The following is a 24,632-nucleotide window of genomic DNA, read 5'->3' as shown; positions in this document are numbered from 1 at the left end:
TCGGTTCGGTTTTTTGCCAAAACCGAACCAAAATCGAAAACCGAATTTAGTTCAAAATCCAAACCGAATCGAACCCGAAAAATCGAAAAACTGAAACCGAAAAACCAAAAACCGAACTTAAAAAACCGAAAAACCCGAAAAAAAAAACCGAAAACCCTGAAAAAAAATAAATATAATATAAATATATATTTATATATATGTGTATTTTATTTTATTATATATATACTAATAGAATATTTATATATAATATAAAATTAATAATACATATAATATATATTATATAGTAGAATATATTAAAAGAATATATATTATATATAATATAATATATTAAATTAATAGAATATATATAAAATTCGGTTTTTTGGTTTTTCAGTTTTTTTCTTCGCCCGAACCGAACCGAAAAATCGAAAAAACCGAACCGAATTTCAAAATTTCGGTTTGGTTCGGTTCGTATATTCGGTTTCCGGTTTTTTTGCTCACCCCTATATAAGATTACTATTTATCACTTTAAAATCTTGAACTTTGGAAAAAATCGATTTTGGTATGTGATCACTGATCACAAATTCAACGTCAAAAGGTTGAGAATTTTTTTTGAAAAGGCTACAATATTCCAAATTCCAATTATAGTATACGCCATTTTGAAATTTTTTTACCTTATGTAAAAAATCGAATATTCATTATATTTATAGAACATAATCCAAATTTTAGCGGTTAAAAATCAAATCTAAGAAAGTCCACTTAGGTATATTCGTGGGTCATTTCGATTCGATTTTCAACAATCAAAAGACAGTGACATCATAATCATTTAATTCTTTAGTATTGAAATACACGTCCTCAACTTTTAGTGGTTTTAGCATATGCTAATGCTACTCTATTAAATATAGTATAATGAATATAGCTAAGCTAGGTATGTGTTGGTGGGGATTGAGTGGAAAGCATCTCTCTTTTCGAATATATATCCTTAAAAGGGGACAAAGAGTTGCTTAACGACCAAAGGTTGCCTTATTCATAAATCATTATAGATAGTATTATTTACCTAATTATATTAATAAAAAATAGTCATTCTATTATTGTCACACGTTTGATGCCAACATTAACCTACTCATTCGTGCGATCTCTTCGTAATATTATATCCACATAACTACTTGACATTTGGCACTTATTACTAGGGGTGATATGTAACGAGATTTTTTAAATGTTTTCAAAATTGAAGTATGCATATGCGTCATTTAGTTATACTACCACTAACTATAGTATATATACTCCATAGATAGGGGCGAAACTAGAAATTAATTTAACAAGAGCAAAATATATATGAAGAAATTTTAGAAGTTTGAGGTGAGACATTTATAGGAGAAATTGATTTTTTTAAAAAAAATTGAATAACAAGTATAAATATAATATATTAAAACTAGAATATGAGTAAAATCACACAAAATTTTAGCGCCACATGAATTTGTGTTTTGTCAAATATGGGTCAATTAATGTCACATTCCAAATACTAAGAAATTCCGATAATATATATACTACTATATCATATTTTAAAACTGGAATGTGAGTATGGTCATTCTGACTATTACACCATCTAGCACAAGTTATTAATAAGATACTAGTACTATATTTTGTATCCATTGAGAAGTTAACATACACATACCATAAGTTAAAAAGGTTAATTATGTGTTTTCTTTTGAACCACCCTCATACATATAGGACAATGTACGTGATATTCGAGTTGGATATTTTTCATACAAAGCTAAATTTGATCTCTATTTAATAAGACAAAGACATATGAAAACAATTAGTGCTTGTAACCTTTACTTTCAAATTTCTTATCCATTTTAAATGAGACATGTACACAAACATAGGTTATGTGCAATGACGGATTCAGGTGGGGTCGATCGACCTCGTCTCGTTGATTTAGAATCTTGAGTTGTCACTCACTTCACGGTGCATCATCTAATTTGCTCATACTACATTTTCGATTTTCTTCCACTATATATTTTCAATAACTTTAGCCACACCAATCTAGCTTTGCAACGACATTTTTGATTGTACTAGAGCCTACCAATTCCTATTCCACCATTGTCTTTGTTCATGAACCTGACGATTCACCAAACTAGTTGGACTTAGCATAATATGATTTCCATTTATTTTATTGATGCAGGAGTATATGTTTATTTAGGTGTATGTGGCTATAATTGACATTTTGTTTTGACAGGAAACACAAAAGTTTGATTATTAATTATGATGGGGTCACAAAAACATTATTGAATCCACTTTTATCCGGCATAAAGCGAACCCTAGACATACATCATTTCCCATCCACATACTCCAATTGACCATAAAATTATGTTTTATTTATTTCTTTTCTTGGAAATCTTTTAAGCTTAATATGTTAAATTTTTTCTTTATATTTCAAATATTTGTGTGCAACAAATTTATGGAAAGTGGAATTCGCAAAGCTAGATATATATATCACAAAAAATCAATATCTAAGGAAAGAAATACTAGTTCTTCATAAGTAGGATTGATTACTTTTATGTTTAAAAATATGGATACTAATACTAGTCTTAAAAATCAACACAGTTGGGTCATTTTGCATTTCCACGTATTTAAGTTATTGTGACGATTTCAAATAATAGAATGTAAAATTACAAACAATTCCCCAATATTAAGCAATCAAAATAGTATTAGGCCATATATCCATGAAAAATGGAACTACAACTTTCACATTAGTGAGAATTGAACCAATAGACAATAGTTTTTACATCAAGAGGAGTCTATATTAATGCCTGACATTTAAAATTGAATTCTACGCATTAACATATGACTTGTGTTTGTAGATATTTAATTATTATTGGACAATAGTATATATTATATATATACTCTACTCCTCAATATACCATTGAATCATTCGTCGCAAAAAAAACAAAACAAAAATGCTTTGAATATAAGGGTGTCGTCCGTATCTATACTGTACTACTATACATAGTACACATACGTTATTTATGGAAAGCTGCAACCATTATTTTTAGGAGGGTTAGGTTAGTAAGATTGTATCTCAAAATTAAATATATAATGTCATAATTCATGAGATTCAATCTTATAGTTCAATTTTAGATGAATAATTATTGGATAATTAGTTATAGTTAAACCCCAACTAAAATAATATACACATGAAAATTCAAATATAAAACCTTTGTCCTAAATTAATGTACTATATATGCAAATACATGTATTTGCTAAATACTCTCAATTAATGTGTTGTACATCCTTTACTCCTGTTAACTTCGCCCACCAACAAATTGTGTTAAATGCTGTACTGATTGCAAATTAGATTAGGTTAGGGAATTTTAAACAAATAGACACAGATGCTTTAATAAGATTTGCGCTATAAAAAAATGTACTACTCCAGTATGTAAATGTGCTGGAATATTGGCATGATTCATGTGACATTAGAATAGAAAGGAATCATGAACTAAATAAAGAATAATGTTTTAGAGACATAATGGCATTGCCATAATGGGGGGTTTAAATAGTAATTTTACACTATATTTTATTTTTTATTAAATATATGTTTTTCATATATACTATTTTACCCTTAGAGTATATAAAACCATGCCTTCTTTTTAATTATGGAATGTCATAATGAGATAAATTAACGCCTAGCTCATCTAATTACATTTCTAAACTAATTATTTCATTCGTCGCCTCATTTCTTTCCTAATTTTATTCCTCCATGAAAAAATTTCACCTTCTTCTTCTCTAATTATAAGTCTCCATTAACAAATTATCTCTTAATCCAATTTGCTTAACAATAAAAAAATATATTATTTACATCATTTTTATCACAAACAAATTACAAACGATTTGATCAATTCCTTGTAGTGTTTCTTTCCAACTTAAAATTCTATAAGTATATTAGAAATACATGTATCTGATCCATTATATCTATATCTCCGAGAGTAGATTTCAATAAATACTTTTTTTATCAGACATTTAATTTCTTGATTCTTAATTTTTGGAGTGTTACAATCAAACCTCGATCAAAAAAATAATTACATGTTTCTCACTCGTCTATTTAATAGTTTAAATTAAATGATTCATATTTTGTCTTTTTCTTTTAAAATATTAGAGTTCTTAGTTCAACTATATGATATTATAAAATATATTAAAATTTGATATATGATGTGTTAATACTAATTAGGTTAACAGTTCTGATGTAATAATTTATAATTTTGATTTTAATTATTTAATTTCTAAATCTTCAGTTTCTTAAATTCTTCATTTTTGGAACATCCAGTCGAACCTGGATAAAAAAAACTCGCGTGTTCTATCTCATCTATTTGATATTTTAAAGATATATCGTCAATATTTTCTAACACTTTAAGACCATGTTTATCAGCAATCCCTCAACCCAACCCAACCATCCACTTTTTTAATATTTAATTCATTTCTATCTCATCCACATCATCTTCAACATCATTAATATTTATCCAACCCAACCACACATATTTTCATGGTTTATCAATGACCAACCAACCACATTATTATATATTTATTTTTATATTATTTTTTAATACTATTATTATTGTAAATTTATAGAAAAACGTAATAAATGACAAACTAAAAATTATAAAAACAAACAAATAAAAAACATAAATTACAATCATTGAAACACGAAATTGAAAATACATAATTGGTGCTCATACATAAGATGAAAACTAGACATTCAATTGCAATTGTCGAATTTTGCCCATATATGCTCAACCAAATCGTTTAGCAGAGCTTTGTGAGCAAATAAAAAATACAATAAATGACAAATTAAAAAGTATAAAATTAAACAAATAAAAAATTAAAATTATTATATTGAAATACGCAATTGAAGATATGTAATTGGTGCTCAAAACATATGGTGAAAAATAAACTATACAAAAAACCAAGAAATTATATGAAAGAAGAAGGATTATATATGGAGAAACATGAAAAAATTTTCGTATGTAAAAGTATAGCAATTGTGGTCTCTATTTGTAAAGGATGAAAAATTATAAATTTTAATATAATTTTTATAATTTTTTAATATAACATGTAAAAGATATTTAAATTTTAAATAAAATATTTATCAATCAATGAGATTGAATCATTTGACACCATCTCATTGGTTGAAATAACAAAAGAGGAAGGAGACCCCTGGTCTGGTCTCATTTCACCAACCGGCCAACCGAGGTCAAAGTGAGAAAGACCATCACTTTAATTTTTATTTATTTTAAAAAAAATAATGACATGGCACCCAACCATGTGATTGATAAACTTAGTCTGATAGAGTATAAGAATTCTTAGCTCAACTCACTGTAATATGTAATAAACTAAAATTTATACTATATGATACTCTATCTATTTTTTTTTTGCCAAATTAAATTCTGTGTAAATCAAAATACGAATTTGATCGCCTATGTAGCTTCTAAAGCAGTTTTAATAAATATATTATTTTGTCCAACTTATAATTTCTTGATTTTTACTTTTTGCAATATTTGGTCGAAACCTGATCAAAAAAGGAATCACTATGTTATATAATATTTTAAGACCCCGTTCAGTTGCCTATATTCAAGATTAGATTAAACTCAAGTTTGGTTGGTCTATTATACCCCTGTCTCAATCTGAGATTGCATCCGGGATGAATAGTAAGGAGATAAGTAATCTGGGCTGAACCCCTGCCACAAAATTAGTCGGTGCATATAGATATTAACTTTCCATCTCTACCCTCTTACCGTACCGAAAAATACCGAATTTTCGGTATACCGTATTTTTCGGTACGGTATCATACCGTACCGACAGTTTTAGGTACGGTAAATGTATGCATTTTGTATATACCGCGGTATACCGCATCATACCGCAATTGCGGTATATACCGGAAATCACGGTATACCGCAGTATACCGTATATTGCGGTATACCAAAATCACGGTACGGTATACCGACAAAAGCGGTACGGTAACGATATCTAAATTTTGATATACCGACAAAGCGGTACGGTAAATGTATGGTTTTTGGTCATACCACATGGTACGGTATGCTGTATGGCCATTTCGGCGCGGTACTTTTATTATTGAAGCATAAGAATGATTACGGATTTATAGAATCATAGAAATTTGTAGTTGAAGTTTAGATATTGAAGCATAAAAATAATAATGTTGTTGCTAGATTTTTGTTTGAAAATAGAATTTTGACATATATTTGTTTCTTTCTTTTGGTGGCACTATATAGTATTTCAAATCAAACATACTTTGAAAAAAAAATTAACAAAAAATCAAACATACTTTGAATTATATTAGTCTAAGATTGAGTCATGGCTTATCCTAGATTACATCTTGGTACTATTTAATCTTGGAAACCGAACACCAGCTAAGTTACATAATTAATAACTTTTTCTTTTATAGGGTTATACTTTGAAAAAAAAAATAAAATCAAACATACTTTGATTATATTAGTTTAAGATTGAGTCATGGCTTATCCTAGATTACATCTTGGTACTATTTAATCTTGGAAACCGAACACCACCTAAGTGACATAATTAATACTTAGCTCAATTTATTATATAACAAATTAAAATTTGATATATGATTTGTTAATACTAATTGAGTTTACATTTTAATTTCAATAATTTTATAATTTTGATTTGAATTCTTTACTTTCCAAAATTTGTAATTTCTTTAAATTTTTAGCTTTTTGGAAAGACTAATATAGATTAAAAAATGGCATGTTCGTAACTCAACTATTTAATACTTACAACATATATAGTTGATATTTTTATTTTTTGTCATAATAATTTGATATGTGATATATTAAATCTAATTGAGGTTACGATTTTAATTTTAAGAATATTATAATTTTGATTTCTATTATTTGCTGTAAATTTTAATTTATTTAAATTCTTAATATTTTGTAATGTTACAATTGGACCTAGATAAATAAGAATCACATGATTTTAACTCGTCCATTTAATATTTTAAAGATATATAGTTAAATATTTTTTTCATTTCTTTATAAAATAGAGTTCTTAGCTTAATCCGGAATAAAATGTAAAAAGTAAAATTTAATACTATTTGATATATTAATATTAATTGAATTCATAATTTCGAGTTTAAATATTTCAAAATTTTATATTTAATTCTTTATTTCCAAAATATTATATTCTATAAATTTTATTTTTGAAACGTTACGACGAACCTCTATCAAATAAATTATCACATATTCCTAACTAGTTATTTGATATTTTAACGCTGCGTAGTCAATAATTTTTTATGAAATATAGTACTATTAGAGTTTTAGCCATTCATCATGCAATAAGATATATTAATAATAAATGGGTTCACGATTTTAATTATAAGAGTTTTATAATTTTTATTTTTATTTTTCTTTTTAAAATTTTAATTCTTTAAATTCTTAAAATTTTAAGTAAGGGAGAAAGCTTGTCAAAATTTGTAGAATATATATCTTTAAAAAAAACGTATAAAGAAAAATAAAAATAAAGAATTTTTAAAAAAGGTATGCGGCTACATACCATTAAGTACTTAGTGTTGAAACATATATACTAAAAAGCATTTTTCGAGTTTATTATTTGTGTTTATTATGAATTTGATAAATTGCTTGTATATTGTAAACTCTCCTTATTTAATGAGAATAATAAATATTTTCTTCATGCTGTGTATTTTACTTTAATGGGTATTGACCGTCTTTAATTATATATTTAATTATATAATTAAAACGTCGGAAAGTAAAATCAGTCTAAGTCTTCTACATTGAAGGCTGAGTCATGGAACAGGTCATCACAGTAGGTGGCCCAGCCGGAACCTTGTAGAAGTAAAATTTTTTCACAACCTAGATAGACTTTGGCTACCTACCGCGAAAGGTTGTAGTGTCCATCTGAAAGTCATCTTTACCTTGAGAATGACTAGTGACACTAGTGTGGTATAGACATGTCTTTATTGCTATCTACTGTAAGGCGATGTCTTGGAGATTTAATATTTCTTAATCTTTGTAATAATATAGGGCACACGTTATTTAATCATGCGCTGCTTTGACTTATCAGTAGGTGCGAGTTTTTCGTAATCCAATATTCCTGATATCTTGAGTAATAGTAATTAATAACTAATAGCTGACAGACTAAAATGTTAAACCGAGACTCCTAATGACTGACAAAGAGAGTAATACAAAATAAAAATGTGTCATTTTTAATGAGCGGATAGCATGGAGATCTACAACTTGAGAGCCAGATGGGGTGGGGTGATTACGTTTTCTACTATTAGTATTTTTTATGTGGTATAAACCACTCAGAGACAAAAATGACAAGCAGCAAAGGTGTAATATGTAATATTCCATCGGTCTCACTTAAGATATTTACATCCTTAAATAGCATGAAATTATAGGTGGAATATAAGTAGAAAAAAAGACAATTAAATAGTATTTTAATAAAAAAAAAGAGAAGAGTGAGAGATTTATTTTCAAATATAGAAAATGACATCTTGACGAATGAGTCAAATTTAAAAAGAAATATGAATATTTTAAATTAGACGAGTGAAGTACACTGCATTGAAGCAATTTTGAATATAAATAATAATAAAAAATAAAATATTCAATTATGTATTTAATATATTGACATTATCTGCCAATTTCATATATAAAAAGTTATATTGAATTATTTATAGACCCGAAAAGTATATGACACACAACTCAAGTAATAAGGAAATACATCATCACAACTATAGTAGGAGTATTAACAATGTCAAAAGTTATAAAAAAATACACAAATTATTGATAAATTTATTTTCCAGTTGAAAATACCGACGTGGCTCACCGCTCACATGGTGCTCGTACACCCGATGATCAATTATCTCAGAGAGAAAAGAATCAATAATCATAGAGTTGCCCCGCGCCACGTGGAAGGATTTGATGACATGTAGTACCGTGGACCACTGATCACTGAGCTGCTCTGCCTGCAGCCAAACAAAACCCGAAACTGAACACGACCACGTGGTCGGGTGGGACCCAACCGGGTAGTGGCGATTATGTAATTTCATGGAGCTGTTGAGGTCAAATTTCGTGGGTATGAAGATTTGTGAAATCTACGGCCCAAATTGTTTGCAGGGTTGATGTGGAGCCATCCCCATTGCCTGCTGCGGAGCAGACAGCCTGCCAACCCAAATCCATTTCTCCTAGTACTGGTATCATTATTTTATTTTCATTTCTTACCTTATTTATAATTATCTACTAGGTCATAATCAATGCGCATTTATTTTTTTTTATCATCATAAGACCATCCACAACGCGTCTCGCGCCGGGCTCGCGTCTCGTCTCGGAGAGACGAGACCCCCGCGAGACGCATTGCAGCGCCCATCTCGTCTCTATCTCGCGCCCGTCTCGTCGCGTAGCTCGTCTCGGCGAGACACGAGACGAGATGGCTCGTCACGCGCCAGAGACACGTGGCACGTCCCCATGCGTGCGTGACGCCCACTCGCTGGCCCGCGAGTGGGCGTCGTCACTGATGACGCAATAATTCATTTTTTTTTAAAAAAATCGATTTTTAATTAAATTTTTTTTTCAAACGGTAATATTACCGTTAAATTTTTATTTTCATTTTTTAAATTTTTTAATTTTTTTACTCTATAAATAATTATATTTCATACTCATTTCAAACACAAACACACATCTATTCCTCTCAAATCCTCTCTATCACTCCAATTTCCATCTTCAATCAACTCAAACAAATGGATCCTTTTGAGCAAATGCGTCAATTAATGGAACAATCACTCGAAGAAGATCGACGACGAGAGGCGGAGGAAGCCGCACCACCCCCACGACGCTCCCGGAAATACATCAATCGGAACCGGGAGGAAGCCGCCGCACGGTTAGTACGCGACTACTTCTGCGATAACCCGATTTGGGGAGATACCTATTTCCGTCGCCGTTTCCGCATGCGGAAACCGCTATTTCTCCACATAGCGAATACTTTGGCGGCCAGGGAGGAGTTCTTCCGAGAAGGGTTCGACGCGGTCGGCCGTCCCAGCCACACGACGCTGCAGAAATGTACTGCAGCCATCCGGCAGCTTGCGACTGGACAAACGGCCGACATATTCGACGAATACCTGCACATCGGAGACAGCACTGGGCGCTTGTGCTTGCTCAACATCTGCAGAGGCGTCCGGGCAGCCTTCAGTGACGAATTTCTCTGGAGGCCAACCATGGAGGATTGTCAGTTCCTCCTCAACCTGCACGAACAAGTGCACCGATTCCCCGGGATGCTTGGCAGTGTCGATTGCATGCACTGGCAATGGAAGAATTGTCCGGTGGCTTGGAGGGGTTCCTACACGAGCGGCCACAAAGGCACCCACCCAACCGTTGTACTCGAGGCCGTTGCCGACTACCGACTTTGGATCTGGCACGCGTACTTCGGGGTCCCTGGCTCGAACAACGACGTAAACGTGCTCCAACAGTCCGACCTCTTTACCGAAGTTTTGGATGGTAAAGCGCCGGCCATCAACTTCGTCGCCAACAACCGGCGGTATAAAATGGGGTACTATCTCGCCGACGGCATCTACCCGAAGTGGCCGACCTTCGTGAAGACGTGCGGCAGGCCAGCGAACCCAAAGCAGGCTCTTTTTGCGCAGAAGCAGGAGGCTGCGCGCAAGGATGTGGAGAGGGCGTTCGGGGTTCTCCAAGCGCGCTTCAACATCATCAAAGCCCCGACTCGTTCGTGGTTCATGGAGAGCATGGTCGACATCATGTATACGTGCATAATCTTGCACAACATGATTGTCCGAGACGAAGGACCCGATGCCGGAAATTGGTTCGACCCCGAATCCCCCGGAAGCTCAACCGCAAGTAGTCCGCCGCGAAGTGGAGCGCATCCATCTATACAAGAACGGTTGGCTATTCGGGCAAGGACACGCGACTCTAGCGCCCACACCCAACTCCAAGAGGATCTAATTGAGCACATTTGGGAAAATTTTGGCGGAGAAGATTAAATTATGTCATTTTTATTTTTTTAGAATTTTAATTATGTCTTCGTTTTTTTAATGTTAAGTTGTAATGTTGTTTTAATTTTAATAAAGTGTGTTTGTTTAAATTGAATTGGGTTTTAAAAAAAATTTATAAATTAAATTGAATGAATAGTAATTAAGAGACGGTATAGAGACGGTTAAGAGACGGAGAGTTGCAGGTTCCGTCTCTTAGTTAATAGATGGAGGAAAAAAGGACAGTGGGGCCCTCAAATAGTGCTCAAATAGTAGTTAAGAGACGGTTTAAGAGACGGTATAGAGACAGCGTTGTGGATGGCCTAATCAATACTCGCTATTTATGATGTCATAATCCACTTATATAAGTAGAATGCAAACTTGGTAAGAGTGTCCACATTGGGGGAGCCGCGGATGGTGGCTCGGGTGCGCGGCCCCGCCCCACTGCAGAGAGCCACGAAGTGTGGCTGAGAGCCGAGGGCCGAGAGAGAGCCGCCGCCGCGGCCCACCACTGCAGAGAGCCGCGATTTGGTGGCTCGGCCACCAAATTTTATTTATTTATTTATTTTTCGAAAATTCTTTTATAAATATTACACTTCCATTTCCATTTCTTCCCACTCCATTTTATACCCTTCAAAACCTTAATTTTAATCCTATCAAAAATGGAAGATGGTGATGGTGATTTTCCGGGATATGGAGACTCGGGATACGACAACTTCCCATCTTCCCAACCGTGGAGATCGAGTCCAACCCCCCCTCCAAATCAGATGTGGAGTCCACAATCGCTCCAATACCGGGTTCAGTCATCCTCCCATCAGCAGAGGAACGTGGTTCGCCAACAATCGGGGTTCGGTGACTATCAGCCGAATATGGACGCGATCAACAACCCGCCTCAGCACTTCCAATCCTCCCAATTCCAATACACGCAGTCTCCTCTGTCTGAATCTGATAGATTCACATGGGAACAATTGATGGGTACACCGGAGACCCCGACATCCCGTAGTGTGGAGGTGGAGGCCGGCGACGGGGGTGGCCGAACCGGCGGTGGCCGAGGCCGAGGCCGAAATGGCAGCGGTGGTGGGAGGCGAGGCGGCGGCCGAAGTGGGCGGAGACGTGGCGGAGACGGAGAGCAGGGGCCCGGCGGAAGCGGCAGCCGAGGCGGCGGGCGCGGCGGTGGTGCTCGGCGGGGGGGGGTCCCGTACAACGACGATGAATCCCTTGCTGTTGCGCGGGCCTGGGAGCCCCCCTCGACAATGTCGAGGCGCCAATGCCCGCAGGGCCAACAAGCCGCCATCCGGGAAGCTAGAACCGCATCTCAAGTCTCTGCTGGCACCGCTCCCATCACCGGCCGCGGCGTTGGCTCAAACACTGGAGGTGCAGATGATGAAGCAACTTGGGGATAACTTGTCCTTGTACGAGAAGTCGACAGACCCTCTCACCAAGAAGATGTGCTACGACTTCATTATTAGATTGAGGTCGAAGTTGGGGTGGGCAGAAGGGTCGGAGACGGGCGAAGCTAGCGGCAGTGGGGGCGGTGGCGGCGGCAACGAAGGTGGTGAAGAAGATGTGCCGGATTCCGATGACGCCACCGAGTAGGAAGCGGTGGCGTCTTTTTTGTAGTGTTTTTTAAAAAATTTCATTGTATAATTTTCCTCTATCTATAATACGACGAAAATTTGTCTTTAATTTGTTTTTTTAATAAAATTATGTTTATTTTCCAAATTATTAGTCTAATTAAATTTATTGTAGTTAAATTTAAAATATCATTAAACGAAACAAACAAATTAATTTTTATTTTGGAGAGGGCCACATTTCGTGGCCATTGTTGTTTTTGGGTTTTAACCATTGTGGAGGGCCATGGAAAGCCACATTTGGTAGCCGGGCCAACTTTGGTTGCCCTCAAGGGCCACCATTGTGGACACTCTAAATAGGTTGCCCAGAAATACTCCATGATAACTAAAAAGTAATTCCTCTAGCATCCACAATAGTTCGTGGACAAGCAATAGCCCAGCCACAAACTCCTCTGCCACATCAGCAGCACTAAATTCCTCCTTTCACATCAGCAGGACAAGCAACTGGACAAGTAATAGCCCAGCCACATCATCAGCACTAAAAACAAATAATTAAACAATCACACAAAATACGAAATTAAATTTACGACACATATACGGGAAAATTCAATAATAATATTAAAAATTTAAAAAGTACATTAATTAAAAAAGTCGAATAAAAAAAATTTACATTAGTTAAAAAAAACTCATAATCCACGCACGAGCCCCCCGCCTCCGTCGTCGCCGCTATCCGGGACCCCCAAATCTGCGGCATCTGAGCCCGCGTCAGAGTCCCCCACCTGTGCCGCGCCGGGATTCAAATCCTCTCGCATACTCACGAGCACGGTGTGAAAAAAACTCTTCTCCTCGGGGTCAGTTGCATTCTTCCATTGATCTATAAAAAAAATAAAATTGCGCTCGCCGATCGGGAGGCTGCAATAGGGGCGAGCAGATCGGCGAGCACCCGGGAATCGGCGTGCGCTCGCCGATTTGGCGCTCGCCGGCTGCAATAGTTCGGCGAGCGGACCGGCGAGCGCCAAAAATCAGCGAGCCGGTGCGCTCGCCTGTAATGCGGATGCTCTTAAGCACAAAATTTTACAATAATATTATTTGAAAAATTAAGTAGAGAGAAAGTAAAATAGAGAAGCGAAGAAATGATAAAGTGAGAGAAAAAAAATAAAGTAATAGAAAAAAATACACCTACTACTTTTTTGCTAAAAAGGAAAATAATTCTTTTAGATGAGACATTCCAAAAAGAAATACGACTGAATTATTTATGGTATACATACCCGTTTAAAAGATTTCCTTTTACTATAGCCTAAGAGGTTATATAAATATTTTATTTGTTAAATAATTAATAATTAAGTTGAACATATATGGGTGAAAATGGTATGTTTTCATGATATACTATCACTTTAAATAATACGCCAGCAAAAAAATGCGTTAACTAAGACATGTGGATTGTGGAGTAATATTGGAAAGGAAGTAAACCATATGTTATCTAAAATCCGAAGTACTGTAAATTATATTTGTGTGTATGAATTGATCAAGTATTAGAGTAATTGATGTTTGTATCCAAAAATTTCAAATTCAAGTATACCGTAATGTAATGCGATATTTAAATTTCAATTCATTTACTTATAAATAGAAAAAAGTGGAACACCTACTTCCATTAGTGAAAATGAAGTCTAAAGTTTTCGACATCAAGAGTACTAATATATGCACTCCTATGTAAATAAATAGAATATGCCACGAACAATACAACAGGGTGTTCGGTTTACAAGATTGTATACCGGGATTAAATTAGTAGTATGTTTGGTTCATGAGATTTAGTCCCCCAACTTAATCCTAGATGGAAAATCATGGGATAATTAGTATAGCTAACCCCCTATAACTAAAATAATCACACAACTCAATCCTAGATTATATCTTGGTATTATTTTATCTAGGAAACCGAAAGCCATCCTAGTGTATAAAAATATGTTTAGTTTAATAATACGGACTATACGCCATTATCTTATCATCTAAGTGGTCTATAAGGAATACTAGAAAGACACTTGTCACATTAATTTATTAAAAGAGAGATTTAAAGTTCAATTTAATTGCCCTGTAAAGTGATACTCCTAGTCCTAAGTCATGGCAAATTTGCGTTTAATATAACATAAAACTTTCAGTTTGCTGGAAATTATGGACTAGCATAAATGAAGTAAAAAAATATGCACAAATTTAGGGCATCCATAGAGGCGGCGTGCCGGCAGCCCTGGAAACGCCGCAGCCGCGACGACCTATAGTGGGAAAAGCGTCCGCCCCGGCCTGGACGCTTGGGAGGGGGCGGAAGGGCCATCGCCGAGTATTCGCAGAGGACGCGCCGGTGGGGGAGCGGCGCGGCGATAGGCGCGGCGGTCCGCCGTTTTTTTTAAAATTTATTCTATAAACTATGGAGGTTTAATTTTATGCAGGTTATGGAAACAAAATTTGGGGAAGATGAAGTGAAGAGAGAGACGGAAATTTGGGGAAGATGAAGTGGAGAGAGAGTGTGTGTATTAATTTATGTGTTTTAAATTTTTAAAATTAAATTATGTGTGTTTTCTAATTATTATAGTCCGGTTATTTTTTTTGTGGAGAAGTGGTGGAGAAGAGGCGGCAGATTCCGACTCCGCCACCGAGTAGACGGTGGCGGTGTTTTTATTTGTTTTTTTAAAAATGTTCGTTGTATAATTTTTCCGTATCCATAATACAACGAATATTTGGTCACACTATTTTTTTTTAATTTTTATCTTATTTTCTAATTATTTACAGTCCGATAATTTTAATTATAATTGAATTAAAATATAAAAAATAAAATAAAATGAAATGTGGTAAAAAAAATGTCCACTATTACTCTGAATTTTTTTTTTGTGGCTGCGGATAAATCAGAAGTGGCTAAGGTTAAAAAAAAAGTGGATTGTCCGGGGAAAGTGTCTTGCGTGGATACCCTTTCAATGGGTAGGCGAGGAGAGAAGGCTTCATTTATGAAGAATAAATTAAACAATTGGCTCAGAGGTACATGGAATGGTGGAGGTGGATAATTGGTTGGTTCCAAAAAATAAAGGAAAACTAAAAGAAAAAATGGGGTTGAAGAAGAGGTGGCCCTACACAAAATTTCCCGACAGGAAATGTCATCACGCCTCACTGGAAATACCCAACTCTGGTTAAAAACCATGGTTAGATATGTCTAACTACAGTGACAACCAAATACACTGTGGGTTGTGCAGTGAAAAAGGAGACAACCTAACCACGTTCTGTGAAACCGAAACAAATTACTCATTACATTAACAATTCATAGAGAGAGAGACTGAGGCGTATGTTAAGCTGTTTCTTGGGATTCTGCAGTGCCGTTGCTCACGATCCTTGCATTTCCCACCCAAATAGAGGAGCAAATATCACTGAAAAAAGCACAATTTACTGGTTTAATTCTGTAGTGGAAGGTTGGTTGTAAAATAAGCGAAATTGGACATGGGTTTTGGTTGAATTTCAAAAAGAGTGGATTTTTTGGAGCTGAACGTGTAGTCATGGCAAACAGAGTTCCTTTGTCGCAGCAGCAATACGGTTTGTCGCAGCAGCAATACGGTTGTTTTCCAGCTGAAGGTCAAACTTTTGAAATGGCCTTTCATTTTATCTTGGCCTAATTTCTGATTTTTTACCTTTTTTTTGTTGAAATTCTGATTTTATAATTTTAGGAGGTGGAGCAAAAGATGTAATGTATGAGGAGTTATGGAGGGCTTGTGCAGGTCCCTTGGTGGATGTTCCACAGGTTGGAGAGAAGGTTTACTATTTCCCACAAGGGCATATGGAACAAGTGAGTGTTTTTTTTTGGTGTGTGTGTGTGTGTGTGTATGATTGTGATGATTGCTTGAATTTTATGTTTGAGGGTTTCTTTGTTGCTTTAATATTTTAATCTGGTGCTTACTTGTGATTTTTGTTAGTTGGAGGCTTCAACTAACCAAGAATTGAATCAGAGGATACCATTGTTCAATCTTCCCTCAAAGATTCTTTGCAGTGTTTTCAACATTAATCTGCTGGTATGTTACCCTAATTTTAAAATTGCGTGTTCAGGGATTTATTGAATTTAGTGAATGCTGTATTGTGCTTTGTGAATTGATTATAGTACTCTTTAGTGGCTGTGAAGAGTTAGTTAGTGAATGTATCTTCTTCTGTGTAGACTGAAGTAGACACTGATGAGGTTTATGCACAAATTACTTTGATGCCTGAAGCAGATGTAAGCATTTATACACCTCCTTTGATTTTGATGTTGGTGGGGTTTGGAAGAGATTTGTTTTGAATTTTATGGTCACACTATTTGTAGCAAACTCAGCCAAGAAGTCCTGATATCTCTTGTGATGAGCCCCCTAGGCCTGTAGTTCACTCATTCTGCAAGGTTTTGACAGCCTCGGATACAAGTACCCATGGCGGATTCTCTGTTCTTCGGAAACATGCTAATGAATGCCTCCCTCCCTTGGTATGATTGTCTATTTCTCCTTGTTTGCTCTGTGTTCTGTTTAATTTTCTATATTGTTGCACTTAATAGGGTTCTTGTTGTTCTGTAAAACCAGGATATGACACAGCAGACGCCAACTCAGGAACTAGTCACCAAGGATCTCCATGGGATTGAGTGGCATTTTAAGCACATATTTAGAGGTGATCTTTTGCTCTTTTTGGGCTGTTGATACGAGTTTGTTTTCCTTGATATAAAGAATGTCTTGCTATGTTTGATCTATGAGCAGTAACTTATTCAAGAAAGTTGACATGTAAACTGCACAGGTCAGCCTCGGAGACATTTGCTTACGACAGGATGGAGTACGTTTGTTACTTCTAAGAGATTAGTTGCTGGAGATTCGTTCGTGTTTTTGAGGTACAAACTTTTTGATTTGATTTTGTTTTGCATATCTGAATTTGACGCTGTGCATTGGCATTCTCTCTAGGGGAGAGAATGGAGAATTGCGTGTTGGGGTCAGGCATCATGCTCGCCAGCAAAATTCAATTCCCTCGTCGGTTATTTCTAGTCAGAGCATGCACCTAGGGGTGCTTGCAACTGCATCTCATGCTCTCTTAACTCAAACATTGTTTGTAGTATATTACAAGCCGAGGTTTGTTGTACATTCCAATGATTTGCTGCATTTGTATCGTGTTTCCCCTTTTATTATGTTGGTTTTATTGTAACTTTTCAGAACAAGTCAGTTCATCATAGGACTGAATAAGTGTGTGGAAGCTGAGAACCACAGATTCGGAGTTGGCATGAGATTCAAGATGCGTTTCGAGGGGGAGGATTCTCCTGAGAGGAGGTTAGTGGGCACAAAGTCACACACGATCAGAGAATATCTGAGAATGTAGGCTGAGTTTCTAAGCTCCTCTCTTTATTTTTGCCTGAGCAATCAGGTTTTCAGGCACAATCGTTGGGGTTGAGAATATCTCTTCTCATTGGGAAGATTCTAAATGGCGGTCATTGAAGGTTGGTATCTGGGCTGAGGTTCCTTTATTTGGATTCAATTGTTATTGATTCAAGGCAAAAAAATTCCATTTCTCTTATGATATTCCTAGGTTCAATGGGATGAACCTGCATCAATTCGAAGACCAGAAAGGGTTTCACCTTGGGAAATCGAACCATTTGTGGCATCTGTACCAACTGGCCTATCCCCACCACTGATGTCAAAGCACAAAAGAGCTCGTCCTCATGTTGAAATCCCAGTTTCTGGTTCGATTTGCCTTCCAATATCTGTACCATTTTGTCACATTTATTTGCATTTCGTGTGCTTTATACCTTTTAGTGCCATGATTTTAGATAATCAGACCTCTGCTGTGTCGGCCATCTGGAATCTGCCTCAGGAGTCGCATCAGACGAATCATGGTCTTGAAGGACACAAAGGCAATCACACGTCTAGATCTGTTGCGGAAACAGGTACGGGCGCTCCTCCTAATACAATGACTGAAGAAGCAGAAGAGAGTAAAACTGCATCAGCTTGGTCCATTATTTCAAATACGTCGGCTCTGAGTTCTGTGAAACAGATCAGTAGCCCTGTGTCTTGCCAGACCGAGAGGAAACCGGATACTGCTGCGACATGCAGATTGTTTGGAATTGACTTGAATAATCCCTCAACATTGCCACTTGCTGAGAATTCTTCTATGGTGTCAGATGACACACCACAAGAAGGTGATGGATTTGTCACAAAACAGTCGAGAGCACCAAGAAAAGACACTCAGAGTCGCCATGGTCAGTCCTCCAGAAGTCGGACTAAGGTACTCGAAAAATGCCTCAAATCTTGTAATATACATTTTCCCTGATAAAAATATTTTTTATTTGAGATTTTGAACCAAACTGTTGTGGAGAAGGTGCAAATGCAAGGAATTGCAGTTGGCCGTGCAGTGGACTTGACCACGCTGAAAGGGTATGGCGAGCTCATAACTGAACTTGAAGAGATGTTCGAGATTAAAGGAGAGCTGCAGCCTCGAGATAAATGGGAAATTGTGTTTACAGATAACGAAGGGGACATGATGCTTATGGGTGACGATCCATGGCTGTAAGTGCTCGTTTTCTTTCAATTGCCACAAACAACACAACATTTACCAAAATATGCAACTTTCCACACGATTTTTAACTCACTGCAGTTACAATACTGCCTTATTTTGTCTCATCTATACCTTGAAATAAAGATAGTAATTAGTACAAAAAAATAAATGTGGTGTGATTATTAACATTTTAAAAGCATGTCTTAATATTGCCAATCCAGGTAAGCATTGTGTTATTTCCAAAACAACGAACCCTTCTTTGAAATGACTGTATACTGTACGCACTCTTTATTGCAGTTTTTCTTCAGTTCGTGTGTGATTCTTACGGAGAATTTGTCAGCAATGAACCCTTCTTTGAAATGACTGCACATGCTTGTAAATTCACTCTTCGTTGGAACTTTTTCTTAAGGTTGTGTGATTCTTGCAGAGAATTTGTCAACATGGTTCGTAGGATTTACATCTGTTCGAGCCAGGAGGTAAAGAAGATGAAAGGATGCGAAGGAACGAACCTCGTCACGCAACATCTTGGTGATTAAACTCTATTCTCACTTTGTGTTCTCCTTCTCATGGACCTCTATCACTGATTGGCTTTCCCCTTGTTCCATTGGAGAAAGGGATCGAAATTTCATGTGGTTAACTAGCCAACTGGCACTAGCTTAGTTTTTGTCTCGATTTTTTGAATCTGTTGGCTTGTTTTTAGGTAGACGAGAGCGGATCATCCCCCTCGTGTAGGTTGGTTAGATTATGTGCATATTTAGAGAGTGTTTGTTGGTTAGGAGAATGTGGCCTCTTGATGTATATTGGCAAAAAAGCTGTGTTTGTTGAAATAGCGCTTTTCTTTCTTGTGAGACTATTTATCATCATCAAGCACAAGGGTTATTGTTGTTAGTTGAACTCCTTAGTTTAATGAGATAATTTATTCTAAACTGCGTTTCATTTCCTATTTATAGGGGTGAGATAAAAAATCGAAAACCGAACCGAACCAAATAAAAAATTTGAAATTCGGTTTGGTTTTTTCGATTTTTCGATTCAGTTCGGTTTTGAAAATATAAAATTTTTGTTTTTTTGGTTCGATGGGCCCCCACCGCCCTGGACTCAAACCCATCTGCTCGAATGTAAAAGTATCAAAATCACCCTGCGATTAGGTGGGTAGGACGGTGGGAGTAGTCGTATCCAAGCGCGTATTGTTGACTGCGTCCATGTTGGGCCGATACTCCCCATACGGCGATGGGACGATCCACAGTCCTCTGATAGGAGGACTGAGCCAGCAACTGGGGTGGATGTTGCCACGTCTGGGATACGTGGGGAGGGCTACCCCACATCTGGGATTGAAGGGAGGGGGACTGGATCTACACGTCTGTGATGGAGGCTGGGATAGAGGCGGAGCATGACTATAATAATAGTTGCCATAGCCGGCATTTGCCCCCGCATCGATTGTGGGGGTGCTGGTGCCGGTACTTGCTGCACCAGACACGCTACTGTAGTACTCAGTTGCTCAGGTACCTGGATTCTCCAGTGCCGGGGGAATCATTAACGTTGCCTTGCATATTGAATAAAGAAATCTAGAGATATGAAAATATGTTGTGGAATTGTAGTGTGGATGTGTGAAGTTAAAAATGAGAGGAATAGGTTGTATTTATAGAAATAAATTAAGAAAAAAATTATAATTCGGTTGCTGTCGCGGTTGGCGGGGTGCAATAGGCTGCCGCCGCGGCGCTGCAACCACTGCTGCATCGCCCCGTCCACGCTGCGTACGCGGCGTCTCTCCTCCGCTGCGGCGCCCGTCTGGGCGGCAGTAGACCGCCGCGGCTAACCACTATTGACACTCTTATACTTATTCCCAGATGAATAAAGATTATTGTACATAAATATAAATTGTACAAATTTTCACATGTCTTCGAGTTTAATTCAAAATAATTATGATATAGTATGAATTAATATGTGCCTCGACATATCATGCGTTTTCTCTTTTTGAAGTTGCCCTAGCCTAAACAAGAACAACACATCAAATTCCAACCATCTAGGTTTACTAATATTCCATTTTGAAATATACGAGCTAGCAAAGTATCTGTCACTGTGTCACAGGGCGAGAACACAACAACTGAATTATGATGGCCTCCAAGCTGCTGCAATAGAATCAAATCACATATTAAATCATAAGCATCTTTCATGCTATTAATAATTTTTTGATTAAAAGACAATTGAAAATTTGTTGATATACATATATCTACGGAGTACTTTTTGTAATTCTGATAGACCGATAGTTAGGATTTCATACCAACATTTACTTTATGTTGCTTCTTTACATTTGGGACAGTGTCAATGGTGACTTCATCTTCCAAATCCTAAACACACTTGGAATTAGGTAACAATCACACTCTAACAACACTTGATTTTCTCCAGCAATCATCATCCTTCCCGAAGAGAAGCCGCGGATCTGGCCGGCTATCTTAACAGCAAAATCTGATGTATCAAATCTGTCGATGAGAGTGATGCCGCTCTCTTCAGCAAGCAATTTGTTGTAGTAAACATCAACATCACTTCCAAACACAGAAACAAGCCCCATTCCACTTATCACTATCCTCTTTTCTTTGGATCTGTTTCTCTCTTTGGAGAAGTGGAAGAAGCCATTGCCTTCATCTCCTCATTTCATTTCTCTTCCATTATTCTGATTTATTACACGATCTAAGCTCCAGAAACTCCATGTTTGCGAGTTGATCGTTAGAGAGTACCGATCAATTTTCTCACTAGAATTTGTGCAGCCGAATTGGGTATTTTATTGTGATGAATACAGAATGCAGATAATACTATCGAACTTGTTTTTGACGTCATCTTAACTTCCAAGATATAGAATTTGGGAGTAGAACTAAACAAAATTTTAAAACTTTTGAGTGGATATTGCGGACGTAGTAGAGTGTGCTATATATACAAAATGATAGGAGTATTGAAGATAGATTTATAGAGCTTGCCATAAATATATGTGCTTGTAAAGACGTTACATTATTAGAACACTAAACAGGGATATATATGAGATGTCTCGTCATGTCTCAAGGGCTGAAGGGTGGCCTCCAAACCCAAATGAGTTAGATATGGCTGTAATATACAGTACAAGTCAGAGATTAAATCATATGCATCATATAATTATAAACTACTAAGTAATATGGAGTACTAAATAATTTTGATTCAATATTGTTGAGGATTTCATACCAACATTTATTTTATGCTGCTTCTTCACATTTGGGACAGTGTCAATGGTGACTTCAGCCTCCAACTCCTAATGGGACATACGTTTAAACACTTGGAATTACTGTGAAAATACAAACTCTAACAAGACTTGATTGATCCATAGATAGTTGCAAAAAAGCTTACATCTTGGTTGAGTGTAGGATGTAACCAACCGGTGTTGATTGCTTTGATTGTTGCTATTGCTTCCAGTCCACCCGCAGCACCAAGTCCGTCTCCGATGATTGACTAATGAATACAAAACATTGATCATTTTTATTGCTGGACAAATAATCTATTTATTCCACTTGTTCATGAATAAATGTCTCACTTTAATTTGACACATAACTTAAAAAATACTCCATATAAAAAGTGGATAAAAAATTTAGCCAAATGTGGAGTGTATATATATATATATAGTAGCAATCATATAATCATAACATCATTTTTTGACCTTGGTGGAATTGGTCTTCAACTCAGAGGTGTTGTTGAAGACTCTCTTGATAGCCTTAACCTCGGGTAAATCTCTGGCACGGGTTGAGGTCGCATGAGCATTCACATAGTTAACCTTATATATCCACACTAAATTTTAGAATTCATTATAATTATTTTTAACTATATTAATTATATTTTTTGTCTATAACTTGGTGTTTTTAAGAAAAATATATTCAATGAAGGGGATAATTTTCGTAATAAGGGACACAAAATATAAAATAATTTTTTTCAATCACACATAAAAGTGAATTGAATGGGAACCTCTTGAGCATCCACTCGTGCATCTTTCAAGCTCTTGATCATGCAAGACGCTACTCCAAGCCCATCAGGGTGTGGATCTGTAATGTGATGAGCGTCACAACTAGCCGCGCCTCCCAAATACTCTGAATAAAGTAATTAGAAAAAAAAGTAGATACTGATATTTCTATTTTATGAAATTTGTCATTTAGAGTGAGACATCCCAAAAAGAAAAAAATGTCCGAAGAGAATATTATTTTATTATTTAAAAAATTAAATTAATTCTCACAGTGTCAACAGCTTTTTTCCCAAGGTTAGCATCATCGAGAGCCCGTTTTCCGGCAACCAAACAATATCTCCAGCAATCATCGAGACGGCGATCATCCTTCCCGTCGATGTATCCATCCGAAGAGAACCCACGAATCTGGCCGGCGATCCTAACAGCGAAATCTGATGTATCAAATCTGTCGATGAGAGTGATGCCACTCTCTGCAGCAAGCAATTTGTTGTAATAAACATCAATGTCACTTCCAAAAACAGAAACAAGCCCCATTCCACTTATCACTATCCTTTTCTTGGGATCTATCTCTCTCTTTGGAGAGGTGGAAGAAGCCATTGCCTTCATCTTCTTCCCATTTCTCGCTGCTCAATCAATATATAATTACACACAGTTACTTGATCAAAACAAGAACAAGGAAGTATTAGGAATTAAATTTATCATTAATTCACCTGAAGTTGTAAGGAACAACAGCTTAGGGTTTGTTGATTGAGTAAGCAAAGTAGAAGATGGAGATGCTAACATAATGCTCCACATTTTTTGTGGCTTTCCATAACACTACTCATGCATTATATTTTTGGTTGTTGCCGCATTCATTAATTTTCTCCAATAAATACCTACTAACACAACTTGCATGCAAATAGTTAATGTAAGTAACTACTACAGTCTACATATATGGTTTCATATAGAGATCAACTCTTATTGGATCAGAAATTCGATGGCTCTTAATTAAATCAAACGCGAGTAATATTCTCTATTAGTGTTTTTTCCTATTATTGTTTTATTGGCAACTTTAGTGAATTACACTCTCGTTAACTGAAACGGAATCCCAACAAAACAATGACTTGACTGCAACCGCCATTCGTGCAATCACCGTTTTTGTCATCGGCATAGCCACATACGAGACTAACGTAGATGACACAAGATTTTTGCGTAGATGACTACGAGATTTTCAACATGGAACCATCCCCTCCAGAGGTTAGATCTGGTTCACGAGTGAACTATTTTTGAAGTAGATTTTATTTTAATTCATAAGTATCGAAATTTAAAACATATATGGTTTATAAAATGATGAAATTGATAATTTTACTATGGCTGAGACTTGAGATAAGGATGGCTGATGTGGCGGAGGTTATGGCTGAAAATCAAGTCTTTATCAAGTTGAATGGTACGAATGACCTAAACCCTAAAGGAAAGTATTATAAAAGTAGAAATTAAAAGTACAAAGTGAATGGTGATCTTGGCTGGCTGGCTCTTTAATTGTGCAACTAAATGTTTGTGTGCTCTATTCATTGCAAGA

At 36.2% G+C, this 24,632-nt stretch overlaps 3 protein-coding genes across 4 annotated transcripts; 2 read left to right on the top strand and 1 right to left on the bottom strand.

Moving 5' to 3' along the window:
• The first annotated feature begins 11,670 nt into the window (after positions 1–11,670).
• On the top strand, positions 11,671–12,411 carry LOC121770265 (RNA-binding protein FUS-like). Its single transcript, XM_042167027.1, has one exon. It carries the CDS (start codon positions 11,671–11,673, stop codon positions 12,409–12,411), a length of 741 nt encoding a protein of 246 aa, XP_042022961.1.
• A 3,389-nt stretch (positions 12,412–15,800) lies between these two features.
• On the top strand, positions 15,801–20,027 carry LOC121772179 (auxin response factor 9-like). Of its 2 annotated transcripts, none has more exons than XM_042169179.1 (14): positions 15,801–16,185; positions 16,278–16,396; positions 16,524–16,619; positions 16,760–16,816; positions 16,904–17,056; positions 17,151–17,235; positions 17,359–17,449; positions 17,520–17,684; positions 17,766–17,879; positions 17,974–18,046; positions 18,136–18,289; positions 18,377–18,831; positions 18,922–19,112; positions 19,529–20,027. In XM_042169179.1, exons 1-14 carry the CDS (start codon positions 16,110–16,112, stop codon positions 19,635–19,637), a joined length of 1,938 nt encoding a protein of 645 aa, XP_042025113.1. In that variant the 5' UTR covers positions 15,801–16,109; the 3' UTR covers positions 19,638–20,027. The 2 variants fall into 2 exon arrangements, with proteins under 2 accessions (XP_042025113.1, XP_042025114.1); XM_042169180.1 differs by having other exon boundaries at positions 15,803–16,185; positions 18,925–19,112.
• Positions 20,028–21,065: 1,038 nt separating this feature from the next.
• Positions 21,066–24,241, bottom strand: LOC121770264 (3-oxoacyl-[acyl-carrier-protein] synthase I, chloroplastic-like). Its single transcript, XM_042167026.1, has 8 exons — positions 23,785–24,241; positions 23,345–23,697; positions 23,080–23,199; positions 22,778–22,891; positions 22,471–22,572; positions 22,309–22,375; positions 21,380–22,194; positions 21,066–21,227 (listed from the first exon to the last, which is right to left on the bottom strand). The coding sequence occupies exons 1-7, from the start codon at positions 23,867–23,869 to the stop codon at positions 22,142–22,144; spliced, it is 894 nt and encodes a 297-aa protein (XP_042022960.1). The 5' UTR covers positions 23,870–24,241; the 3' UTR covers positions 21,066–21,227; positions 21,380–22,141.
• Positions 24,242–24,632: the final 391 nt, after the last annotated feature.

This window comes from Salvia splendens, chromosome 16 (genome assembly GCF_004379255.2).
Source record: "Salvia splendens isolate huo1 chromosome 16, SspV2, whole genome shotgun sequence".
Taxonomy (NCBI): Eukaryota; Viridiplantae; Streptophyta; class Magnoliopsida; order Lamiales; family Lamiaceae; genus Salvia; species Salvia splendens.
The sequence above is the reverse complement of the archived record's forward strand: the minus strand, read 5'-3'. Positions and strand labels throughout refer to the sequence as shown.

Bases quoted from the DNA above. Each gene is read 5' to 3' on its own strand.
- LOC121770264 (XM_042167026.1), bottom strand. From the start codon at position 23,869: ATGTGGAGCATTATGTTAGCATCTCCATCTTCTACTTTGCTTACTCAA. The intron at 23,200-23,344 runs GTGAGAATTAAT...CTTTATTCAGAG, and splicing joins GGAAAAAAGCTGTTGACACT to TATTTGGGAGGCGCGGCTAG. The intron at 22,195-22,308 runs GTATGAAATCCT...TGTATATTACAG, and splicing joins GCAGCATAAAATAAATGTTG to CCATATCTAACTCATTTGGG.
- LOC121772179 (XM_042169179.1), top strand. From the start codon at position 16,110: ATGGCAAACAGAGTTCCTTTGTCGCAGCAGCAATACGGTTTGTCGCAG. The intron at 17,450-17,519 runs GTACAAACTTTT...CATTCTCTCTAG, and splicing joins GATTCGTTCGTGTTTTTGAG to GGGAGAGAATGGAGAATTGC. The intron at 18,832-18,921 runs GTACTCGAAAAA...ACTGTTGTGGAG, and splicing joins CCTCCAGAAGTCGGACTAAG to AAGGTGCAAATGCAAGGAAT.
- LOC121770265 (XM_042167027.1), top strand. From the start codon at position 11,671: ATGGAAGATGGTGATGGTGATTTTCCGGGATATGGAGACTCGGGATAC.